This window comes from Engystomops pustulosus, chromosome 2 (genome assembly GCF_040894005.1).
Source record: "Engystomops pustulosus chromosome 2, aEngPut4.maternal, whole genome shotgun sequence".
Taxonomy (NCBI): Eukaryota; Metazoa; Chordata; class Amphibia; order Anura; family Leptodactylidae; genus Engystomops; species Engystomops pustulosus.
In genome coordinates this window covers 201,593,656-201,606,280 of record NC_092412.1, presented here as the reverse complement: position 1 = coordinate 201,606,280, position 12,625 = coordinate 201,593,656, and the positions used below count along the sequence as shown (strand labels likewise).

The 12,625-nt window shown below is 41.8% G+C and overlaps 1 protein-coding gene across 4 annotated transcripts in view; it reads left to right on the top strand.

The window, feature by feature from the left end:
- SHROOM2 (shroom family member 2) overlaps positions 1-12,625 on the top strand; it is a 104,168-nt gene that overhangs the window by 30,971 nt on the left and 60,572 nt on the right. For all 4 annotated transcript variants that reach the window (XM_072137837.1, XM_072137836.1, XM_072137838.1 and 1 more), the window contains exon 2: positions 8,450-8,595. In XM_072137837.1, the coding sequence (XP_071993938.1) occupies positions 8,450-8,595 (146 nt within the window). The remainder of the gene's footprint in view (positions 1-8,449; positions 8,596-12,625) is intronic.

Sequence of the window (12,625 nt, the reverse complement as noted above, 5' to 3'; positions counted from 1 at the left end):
GTTTCTACGGCAAGTCTCCACTATATTATAGATCCCTTCCGGCTGTAAGTGAATGAATAGATTTATGTCCTATAGGAAGATATAGTGTCATACTAAACTCCTGTCATAGCACTTACGGTAGCTCAAAAAAATATGTGGGCTGATAGTGAGAATTAAATACATTACTGTATAGGAAAGGGATTAAGAACTCATAAGTTGACCATTGAAAAATAGAGCTTGTCTGGCAAAAAAAAAATGTGTTATATATATATATAAAAAAACAAATGTATGGCTTTTATAAAAGCTCTTTTTTTTTTTTTTTTTTAAAAAGGCAGAAATAAATTTTATACTCAAGGGATTTCAATTGTATGATATTAGGAGCTGAAGACGTCCATATAGTTTGTGTCTTGTACATAAACTTGGGTGCCATATGATGGATCACTGTTGTAAACACTCTTCTTAGTATCAAGTTTAATGCTTTCCAGGAATAAAAACCCTAATTCCATTTAGGTGATCTCATAGCTTTTCGTGACCTGAATATTTGCTTACATTCTTGATCTTATAGGTAATTGGGGATCATAACATTTTGTTTCATTTACTCTACATTTAATTCCTTCCTATTAAATGAATTGGGAATGGTGACAAAAATCTAGTTTAGTTTTATAGCATAAAATTTACAGTATTTTTTGGACTATAAGGCGCACCGGAGTATAAGGCGCACCATCAATAAATACTTGCTAAAATGTCTAGTTTCATATATAAGGCGCACCTAATATTAAGGATGAATGACCAGCAGGCGGCAGACCTGTGCACAGTTCAAGACAGTTGTTTTCTGTAAGTACGGTTCATATATAAGCAGAGGTCGCATTAACGCCTCACCACGCGTCATAGACGCGTGATGAGGCGCCATTACCCCCCAAAATAATTGCCATGCGTAAAGTTACGCTTGGCAGTTATTCCCTGTAGCGCGCAGGCTACTGATCCCTCATTTCCCTCATTTGCAGTGCGCGCTGAACCGCTCAGCCTGCGCGCTACAGAGAGACCTGGAGTGAGAGCACCAGCCCCGGGGGAGACACTTGGGCCGCGAAGTTGCTGCTCCCCGTCCTGCTCCAACTCTCCCTGCCCACAGCTGCGTACGTTTGTGATCGACGCAGTGCCGGGTGAGTGTATGCAGTGTTCTGTGTGAGTGTAGTGTGTTCAGTGTTGTGTGTGCTGTGTGAGTGTTGTGTGTTCAGTGTTGTGTGTGCTGTGCAAGTGTTGTGTGTGCAGTGTGAGTGGTGAGTGTGTGCAGTGTTCTGTGAGTGGTGAGTGTGTGCAGTGTTCTGTGAGTGGTGAGTGTGTGCAGTGTTCTGTGTGAGTGAGTGAGTGAGTGAGTGTGTGCAGTGTTCTGTGTGAGTGTAGTGTGTTCAGTGTTGTGTGTGCTGTGCGAGTGTTGTGTGTGCAGTGTGAGTGGTGAGTGTGTGCGCTGTGTTCTGTGAGTGGTGAGTGTGTGCAGTGTTCTGTGTGAGCGTGTGCTGTGTGGCGAGCGAGCGTGTGCTGTGCTGTGTGTGCGGTGTATAACCAAAATTTTCATACTCCTCCTCGGGTAAAAATACTCCTCAAAAATGGTGAGAGGAGTATTTTTACCCTTCTGGAAAAATGTTAGTGCGACCTCGGTATATAAGGCGCACTGAGCTATAAGGCGCACCTTTGATTTCTGAGAAAATCAAAGGATTATGTGTTCTGGGGTCTCCCAGTATTATTGTCTTCTCCGTGGGTCTCCTGTATTAGTATTTTTCTCTTATAGGGTCTCCAGTATTATTATCTGCTTTGGGGGTCTCCAGTATTGGTAGTTTTATGATTTATGGGTCTTCAGTATTTATTTGTCTTTTCTCGGGGAGGGTCTCTCCATTATTGTTGACTGCTCTGAGGCCTCCGGTGCTATTAATATCTGCTCTTGGGTCTGCACTATTGTTTTCTCTGAAAGCAGCATTTGGTTGGTAATTATTGCTGTACTGTGGTATTTCTAATTTCCTGGGTGGCATTTTGTGCCCTATTGTGGTTGTTGGTGCATCCAGAGTGCTAGTTACTGATGTGTCCCCTTAAAGTTGAGCAGTATGACAATATGGCCCTTGTGTCTTTTTATCCTTTAGGTATGATTAGATTTATTCTCTATATGGGAATACTATCATTTTAACGGGTTTCACTTTTCCCCATACAAATATACATGTTTACTATGAGGAAGTTTCGGTGACACACCTATGACCTGTACGGGTGGGTCTGCAGTGCCCCAACATGTAACATTTTTTCCCAGAGTCAGTATTAATTCTTGGATTCCTGGAATAAAACATGATTAAGAGAAAAAGTAATATAAAGAGTTTAGTTATAAGCTGACACTTCCATCATTCCCACACTTGGACGGATTTATGGGCCTATAAAAACTTTTAGTCTGTTCTGAGCATTTGTGCCAGGCATAAACACTTGGTTTGAGTTTCCACCAGATTTACCTAGCTGAACTGACTTTAGTTGAATAGAAATGCCATCTAAACTGAATCTTTGGGCTGTGGATGTAGTTTTTGAGCCCCCCAAACCAACCTTAGACTGAGAAAAGGAAAAGTAACCACTGCCATTCATACATTTTCCTCACTTCATGGTCAAAACCTAATTCTGTATTCAAAAACTGCTGTCCTAGATCTGGGATCCTGAGAACATCCACAACTAAGCTAAATTAAAGGAATGTATCGTGGCTTATACTCCAGTGTTCTGGGCGGGGAGTGTGGGGAGACCAGTTCCTGGTGCAATTCAACACTAGGCTGCACCTAACGTAGGATGAATCTGCCCGGGACCTCTTGGTATATTGGGCACAGCAGGTGCCCAGCACAGGTTGTATCACAATGATTTGCTCAGTTGTGATAAATACCCCCTATATGTTTGTCTACTTTGTCTTTTCCATAGAATGGAAAGGGATCGGAGGATGCCCTTTTTACAGATAGGGATGAGACCTACATCTATCATGTGTTTATGACCTACTGCGGATATATGATAGATATGGAAAATGAGAAAAACCCTTTGAAGTAAGAAATTGGCTGTGGTCATAATCCCACGCTCTTTCCATGCATTTTTATTTTCACTTCATAGTTTGGGAAGTTTTAGTCAATAGTTGGAAGCTTTCAGTATTTTTTTTTTAGCTATTTACTTTATCATGACTGGATTCTGGGGCCTTGTCTGTGCATTTGTTGAGGTAACCGTATAAGAAACTGTAATCTGCTTGTCTATACTTTATTAACAGCCATGTTTCTTCTAATTGTTCATTCTACAGTCCCCTTGATCCTTCAAGTCTTGAAAGCTGTGTACTAAACAAGAGATAAGTGCGCAAGGCTGATGCACTAGAACCGCTGGCCTAAACTGACAGGCCATACAAGCAGCAAAGCGGCCCATGGCCCATCTGTGTTTCTAAATACCAAAAATATCAATAAAATACATTTACGTTTGTGACTGTAGCATTTCAAAATGGTGAAAAAAATCATGGTGTGGACTGGATGGGGGGGGGGGGGGTTGGCTCTGGGGCGTTATCCATGGTGAGAGGAGGATTATTACCCTTCTGGAAAAATGGTAGTGCGACCTCTGAACTCGGTGTATATAAAACATATTGTTAAGGGTGTTCTGTATGAATGTCTGCATTATTCATCACAGACTGACACTGGGTCATGTTGTGGTCCTCTCCTTTCCATAACAGATGAGATGGCAATACCAAAAACCTGAACCAAAAAGCAAGGAAGTGTTTATTTTCCTTTTATGCTGCAAGAGGTGAGATAAACACTTCTTGATTCATTTTCTCCAAGTTTTGGCTATCTCCTTTTTGTTTACCTCTGCAGTGGTAGTTCCAGGATAGCACTGAATAGGATGTAAGGGTGCTGCCACATCGCATTCTTTGGACTCTTTTAAAGCGTGCGTTCTCAGTCCGTTTTTAAAACGCATGCATTTCTGAATGTTTACCATGTGTTTGGCTCCTTTGAACCTGTTTATCTTTATTTCTAAAAGTTTACAAATAGTTTAAGCTCACAAAAGCGCATCTGCTTAAAGAGAACCCGTCATGCAAAATAACCCCCCTAAACTAAATATATTTTCATAAGCTGCCATTAGAGAGCATTGCCTCTATCCCTTCATTGTCCCTCTACATGCCTGTAAACTTAAGCAATGAGGTCCTAAAGCTGTATGCAAATGACCTGTGAAATGTCCAATGAAGCATTAGCATATTCAAGCTGTCCACTCTATTCATGAGTGGGAGGCACAGCCACACCCCCAGTGCTTGACTGACAGCCTGTATAATGATGTGAGCCTGTATAATGATGTGCTTCCTGGTGCTGGTGGCCACGCCCCCTGCAGCCTGTGTGTGCATGTGTGTGTGTTTAGGAGAGATACAGCAGCTCCAGGCAGCCATGTTACAGCAGAACATGTCAGATTCATGTGTAGCTGATGTCTGTGTCTCTCACCTGTATATTAGGAGGATGCAGCATGTCAGCAGATGCAGCACACACACTAGCAATGCTTTACTATACATTACACACAGACATGAGCAGGGGGAGGAGAGGGGAGGGGTAACAGGGGTGACATCACTGCCTCTGACCATGTGACCAGCCTCATTTACATAATAAAGAATAGATGATTTTACAATGATTAATGTATGAAATAACTAGATAAAGGCTGGGGTGGGATCCTTGTGAGCTGCTCCAACAGGTAGTAGTGACAGGACTAGTGACACAGACCTGATGACAGGTGTCCTTTAAAAACAATTCAAGAACGCGATATGTGGCAGCACCTTAACTGTTCTGCAGTTTGTTTGTTTTTTGTAATAAGAATATCCAGAAAAACAAGGTGTGGGACAGCATTCAGATTTACCCATTCTAGCCCTGCTTACAGAATGGTGGGTGCCCGCAGCAGAAAGATCCCAATTGCCCAGCAGCATTGTTATCCAGTGTTATTCATCAGAAATACATGGAAACTAGGTCTTTGTCAAGACCTATTCCAATAAGTATGGTTATTTGCAACCCTTCCCTGCACAGCGCTTGCCAACTCTCCTATGGACCTCCGTAAGTTAGAGGTAACACAAATGGGCGTGGTCAGTCTATGAATGACAGATGATGCCATGTCCTGTTCTATGGACCGACCACAGTGCCAGGACTTGATGATATATGATGCACGCAGTCCCTTCTTCCTAACATCATGTATTGTCCCATCCCTGGCAATGTGCTTGTTGCGTGGAACAGGACACGGCGTGGTCTGTGACTCGCTCATCATGGCTTAGTGTTTTAGCACTTTGCTCCGTACAGTTGAGAACAGCTGATTGCTGGGGGTACCGCCTGTCAGAACCACTGCAATCTGAATTTGATGACTTTTGGTAAAGATAGGCAAGTTCACCACTAACTGGATGTCCACAAAAAAGCTGATGTTTGTATATAACAGTGGTGGCGAACCTATGGCACGGGTGCCAGATGTGGCACTCGGGGTCCTCTCTGTGGGCACTCAGGCCATTGCCCCAATTTCACCAAACAGGACCAAAACCACCAAATCTTCCTTAAAAGATGCTGCTCAGCGCTATTTTAAAGTGACACTTCATTGTCTGTTTAGAACTGCAGGAAAAGTGAGAAGGTGTTGACAGACCTGCATTATCTTGGAGGTCATCCTGCTGGACCCACCATTCTTCCTGGAGAGAAGCTACAATGATGGTCTGAATTTGTCCACCTTCTTTCAACTGTATTGGTGGCCTCAGGGGGGCCAATACAATTGAATGATGTTGAAGAACAGGTAGCAACAAGTTACTACTTGAAATGCCATGCTGGCACTTCATGGTAAATAAGTGGATTCTGGTTGTAGTTTGGGCACTCGGTCTGCAAAAGGTTCGCCATCACTGGTATATAAGATGACGGCTGATGGCTGGTTTAAAGTCCAAGGTTAATAGGACTGCTGAGAAGCCTGTAGCTTGGTACCACACACAGCTTAAAGTATTCAAATCGTGAACGTTTATCACCCATCACTGCTGTTTCCACACCTCCATACAGTTGGACCCCATTGTTCTAATATTTAGTATCTCTCTTGTGCTTGAAGATAAATATACACAGCTGTAATTCCCCTTTAAGACATCGGCTTTACTATCACTACACATAAAGATTTTTATATTTGCTTGTGGCATGTATAACTATATAATGTGCATATTAAGAGCCATTTTCAAGGTGTCGCCACCCTTCCCGTGTTTGCCCTTGGAGTATTTGCTTCCTCTTCGCCAACAGCCGGGCAGGACATGTGCATTGTGGATTGTGCAAGCTTCCTTATTGATGGGAGTCGCCTAGATTTCTATGATTATATTTACATTGTATATAAAACTGGCCACCAGATGAATAATGAAATGGAATTGTAGTCGTAAGATATTTTTACAGTCTCTCCAAACTTTCCTAAGAAACCCAGCATTGGTTAACGTGTGATGAATGTGTACAAGTCCCCGGCGGCTGCCCTGACCCCCCATTATGCAGCAGATTTTCTAGTTAATAAGTCACTGGGCTGCAGGGGTGATTTCTGCTGATACACATGTGGGCCGAGCTTCTGCTGACAAGCTCGCTCATGTTATGTGTGCACATATCCTGCTCCCTAATCACGGGGTCACAATGGAATTTGCCTCGGTGTCTAATACATTATACATCTAGTTTTTCTCTGATTTCTACTTTACATTGTTTGCCCCTGGGGCAGTTTTCACAGTTGTGCAATATTTAGGAGTTTTCTGTGTTGTATGTATGTATGGTCATTGTTTGATGGTTTAAGCATATTTTTAAATAATTTGGGAATTTTTTGCAAAATTTTCGCGTTCTTTCTGAATGGCAAGAATAGTAGCACTGAGTTATTGAATAGTTGAATAGCTCTATAAGGGGATTTATCAGAACTGATGTGCGTGTTTTCATGCCAAAAAATTAGGCTAATTACGGACACACAACTTTTTTGGCACACAGACCTGTCGGAGATCTGATAAATCTCCCCATTGTGTAATTAAACCTTTTGGAGCATTTTTTGCTTTTATTTTAGAAATGAATAGAGCAGATGATAATGGTAAACTTTGTAATGTACTCCATCATTAAGGACAACATTTTGCGTGTTCCCTTTTTTAGATGTTTTACTCTTGTAGACTATGGGGGAGATTTATCATCAAGTATCTGAGGTAAAACTGTTCTAGTTGCCCATAGAAACCAATCAGAGCTCAGCTTTAATTTTATAAACAGCTGTGGGAAAATGTAAGCTGAGCTCTGATTGGTTGCCATGGGCAACTAGAGCCGCTCTGCTCTAAGACTTATGATAAATCTCCCCCTATAAGAGTTCCCTCTATTTCAGATAGATTAGGAGCCTGAAGATTAACTCCTTCTATACCTAGAAAGTATTTCAGCTCTCTGAGGTGGTTAGACAATGCAGTGACTGTCTGTAATGAATTGTGTAATTACACACTTTATCAGGCTTCATTATGTCTGAGCTGTCAGTGGTGGATAGGGAGCTCATTTACAGAAACTGCTTTAGGGGGATGACCACGAAGTTTTGTCATTTGACCCCTGGGCAGCACACTTCCAGTTAGCTTCCCGTCAGAACGAAGTGTAATTTCAGACCTTTAGTATTTTTTTTAAATTTTTTATTTTTTGTCCTGTGACAATAGGATTTTTATAATTTTGGGTTGTCATAGGAACAAATTAGAAGCAGGTGTGACCTGACCTCCTGTGTTCAATAGTAAAAGAACGGTCTTGCCACGGGTAGGAGCAGGAGAATAAGATCAGGTTTGTAGTGCCAAGGGAGCGTCCCTTTGCTTACCCTGACATTGTTCTGGTACCCATGTTCCCCATTTAGTTAGCTTCTGCCCTTACAAGGACAGTACCCAGAAAACTGACCATTGCAGAAGCTAAAATATCCCCAAATATTAGAGCAAAAACAGCTCCCTACGCGTTTCGTCACTCCTTTATTACTCAGGGGAGACTATAGTACAGGGGTAATGCAGTAACTGTACAGAGGTACCAAACTGCAAATGTGGCATACCCCATTTAATGCCTTATGGATCCCACCACTATTCCCTGTGCTCTGGGCCAAAGTACTGATAATGACTAGGTGAATATTATTTATATTATGTGTATGTATTGTCTGTATGGGCATGGAAGAACCTGTACACCTGAAGCCCTCTACCTTCTCAGTAAAATTTGTTACAGTTCAGTCACTTTCATGGAAAACGTGGACTCGTGGATATATTCACAGATTGATGGTTATGTACTAACAGAAAGATCATTGCCTCCATGGTAGAATGGTCTATTGTAATCTATGTGTATTGTAATCTAGTCCTGCTATTCCACTGTATATCTCCAAACTCCAAAAACTCCAATAACTAAGCAATTTTTCGGGGTGCTAAAAATATATTAGACCGGTCACTATTTTGGCTTTTGAACATAAAGATTCTTTTCGTTCTTCGTTACAGGTTGAAGAAGGGAGTAAAGCTGCCGAAATATTAATGGCTGGAGATGAAATAGTGAATATAAATGATATTCCACTCTCTGGTTACAGACAGGAGGCCATCTGTCTGGTGAAAGGATCTCACAAAACATTGAAGATGGTTGTGAAACGGTAAGAATCTCTCAGATTTTTTTTCTGTCCCCCCCCCCCCCCAATAATTTAAGTGGTAAATCTTATGGATAAACTACCAATAAACCTTACTTACCAGGACTTGTACAGCAGTTTTGTGGCGTACCAGCCTTGAAATAATTCCTGGCACAACGGCATTGTATAATATTTATTTCCTTATGCCTCCTCCATGTCAAGTAGGTGTGAAGGAGGGGCGGGCCTAGCGATGGAGTCGGCCAGGGTGGGGATGGTTAGATAGCATGATAGCCTGGGCCCGTTCAGGTTGCGCAGCAGGGGTAAGAGGGGGTGCATCATACGCTGGCGCAGCAGGGGTGGGGAGGTACATCTTACGCTGGTGCACCTTTCACAAATTTTGATAAATAAGTCCCTATGACTTTGAGCAATGTAGAATCCAGGTGTTTTGGTGTGTAGCGCACCCAACTAATCATGGACTGGAGAAAAGCCTTTTCTCATTAGGAGTAACACTTTCCTGGTCTCTGTTCACACTCTGGTTGTGCATTTGATTCATCACAGAGATATACCAGATCTTTTTTCAGTTACCTAGCAGTGAACCCTTCAGATCGCATTGATTTTAATAGGCTCCATGGGGATTCCACAGTTGTTACGATAAAATACAGTACAATACAACTTTATGGATCCCCTGGGGGGAAATTATTTTAATGGCAACTATGAAGTTGCAGATGGCTCTAGTTTTTAAGTTATTCGTAGAAACAGAACCAGGAAATAATCGTCTCGATGATCATTGACACCAATTTTCAGTTTCAAACATTGACCCATATGTCAAATGTTTTCACCAATGAGAACCGATAAAACGGTTATTTGTTGGCAAAGGAAAATCTTTTTATGCATTTTTAAACGATCATTTAACAGTAATGGAAACCTGTCATGTACAAATAGTCATACAGAAATTTAAAGGAAACATATGTCATTGTATTAGTGTATAGAGCTTGCTGAGGGTGAATTATCTGCTCTTACGAAACAGCGTTTGTTGATATTTCCATCCCAAGGGTTTTCTGTAAATAGCAGTGACAGGTTGTGTTTAGAATTGAGGACTGTTTTCTGTAAAAAAAATAAAAAAAAGTAGTTGTCTTCATTTCCTGAAATGTGAGCGTCACCATTATCTCCCTTCACCAGTCTTTCCGTCAGCGTTTATGTATAATATGTATCTCGATAAGCAAGTAGCATTATATACCTAATGGTGAAAAGCTCTCCCATAAGCTGTTGGGACAAGCACCTACCTCTTAGTCTTTCCACTGATATCAGCCATTGATATCACTTCCAATCTACTTTTATACTGTGTTATCCCCCCTCCTAATAAACATCGCCCTAGACTCCATGAACACGGGACATGTCAAGAGAAGATATACTATTGTATGTAATCTGAAGTGATGCTCTTGCAGACTTGCAGGCTTCCTGTGACGACTAATAGAATTCTTTTTTGGGAAGCCTGAGCGCAGCTTCCTTCTGATAAGATAGCGGCACAAGGCAAAAGGAAAACCAGAATCCTTTCTAATGCTTTACAGCTGCAAATAGTAGTGTTTTCCTTCTACAAAGGGGTACATTAATGTTATTTGAAAAACCCATCTTTTGATGGGTGCCAATGCTCTGATACTGGTACAGATGGAAGTATTCCTGTAGCCCTATCAGCTCTCGGATAGGTGGTGCAGGTTTTCTTGTCCACCCAGGACTCCCCAGTAGTTTTAGTAAGTGGATGGTCCTGGGGTGAAGCAGTCAACCTTGTACCGGTAGAGCTGAAAATATCGCCATGCCCCAACACTGCTGTGCCAGATTGGTTGGCAAAGGTGGTGAAGGGACTTCTAAAATACTTACTTGTCTTACTTGTGCACCTTCTATTTTACGACTTGGCTTGAGCCACAAAAATGTGTCAAAATTTTTTGGAAAGTTTTTTTGGACACATTGAAAAGTTTTGGTTACGGAAATTCCATTGGGGGGAGAGGCTGTTGGCCTTTCCCTCACCTCCCGTTGCATCCATACATTACCTTCATACGAGACTATTGACAAACGCCATGGATGACCAAAACTTCCAAATGAAGTCTACTATTGAAGTTAACCGATATAATTTGATGTTCTACGCACAAGTAAAGGAATCTCTTGAGATAGTTACATTTTTCTGCTGTGTGCTGTGGGAAACAACGACATACACAAGGCACAACCTTCCACCGCCCAGCACCAACGTCACTGCGGAGTGCAGCCCATATTACAGATGGATAAACATGTTTTTTGGATGTGTCAATTTTTGAGTATTTGGTGTTTTTTTAAGCTTTTAATTTTGCTTTCTTAAAATAGCATTCTCTTGGTATGGGTTTTTATTAACTGAAACTTGAAGTGGTCGAAAATTACATATGTTGTATGTATTTTTTTATACTTACCGTATATACTGGAGTATCAGTCAAGTTTTTCAGCACAAAAAATGTGCTGAATAACGTTACCTCGGCTCCTACTCGAATCAAGAAAGAAAACGAACCATGTACTCGCCTTCCGCACCCCCGGCAGTTCATCTTCTATACAGCGATGCTCCGGCATTGGCTCCATGTCCCAGTGCGGGACGTTCTAATGTGTGCCCTGCATCTGCAAACGCTATGATGTCAGCAAGGGGCTGACGTCACGATCACTGCAACAGACTGAGCGGGGACAGGGAGCCAATGCCGGAGCCTCGCTGTATAGAAGAGGACCTCCCGGGAAGGGAGCGGGGGGTTGGTGGGCGTCAGAAGGTAAGTGCCCTGTTTGTTATTTTTTTTTTCCTACACGCATTATATTCGGGGCAGGGGCTGCATGCTTATATTCTAGGGGGCTATATATATATTACAGGGTGCTGGCAGGCTATATACATTACTGGGGGCTGGCAGGCTATATACATTACTGGGGGCTGGTAGGCTATATATATTACAGGGGGCTGGCAGGCTGGATACTACACGGGGGGGCTGGCAGGCTATATGCTGGGGAGGCTGTGAGCCAATGCATTTCCCACCCTCTGCTTATACTCGAGTTAATAGGTTTTTTCAGTTTTTTTGTGTTAAAATTAGAGGTCTTGGCTTATACTCGGGTCGGCTTATACTTGAGTATATACAGTAATTATTTTTTACTCTATTTTCTGATGATGGGAGCTCCTCCTCTTCTAACAGCATTCTGTAATATTCTTTACTGCAGCATAATGATCTCTATAGACAAGGGGGTTTGTGGGAGACCTCCATAGACATGTTCTATGCAGGAAAGGTTTTAGATAAGCTCTGACATCAGAGCGGATGCAAAGATTGTGTTTTTTTGTTGAGACGCTATCTACTACTGTAATCCTGTGTGTCTTGTATTTCTATCACCTTTATGTAAATGAGGTAACTGCTGTAAAAATAACCCCCACAGAATTAGCAATTGGCAAGCTACACAATAGTTTGGCAAGAGTGAAAGTTAGATAATTAGCAATAAGAAAACACTTACAACATTGTAACATCCTCAAAAAAAATCAGCTTTGAAGTTATATGCACATGATATCTATGAAGTCACATATGTTCATTGCTGAAGTTCTTATTCTTCCATGGCTTTATATAATTAATTTGAATATTGCTTTAAAGGAAATCTACCATTTGATTCTATGCATTATGAACCAAACATACTTTGAGAATGCTGTAGCTACACTGATGTAGTAATATATCTTGTTTAATCCCTATATGTAGATTTGCTGAAAATAATTATGATAATGAGGCTCTGTCGCTGCTTTGGATGTCCACGGCGCTTTCCCCTTACTGTAATCATGCACTGCACCAGCCTTGTCCTGTCCAGCATAAGCCGATAAAACATGATCACTGTGTTGTCCTTGACAGGCAGAAGTAATCAATTGCTGCATCATCTCGCAGCTGCTGGGTATGAGTCATTCTGAAACTCAGCAGCCAGTCTGCACCCAGCTTTCCCCAGGTACTGGATTTTATAATTGTATTTTTAGCAGAACCACTCGGTTCAGGTATTAATCAAGATATGTTTCTGCATTAGTGTCACTACA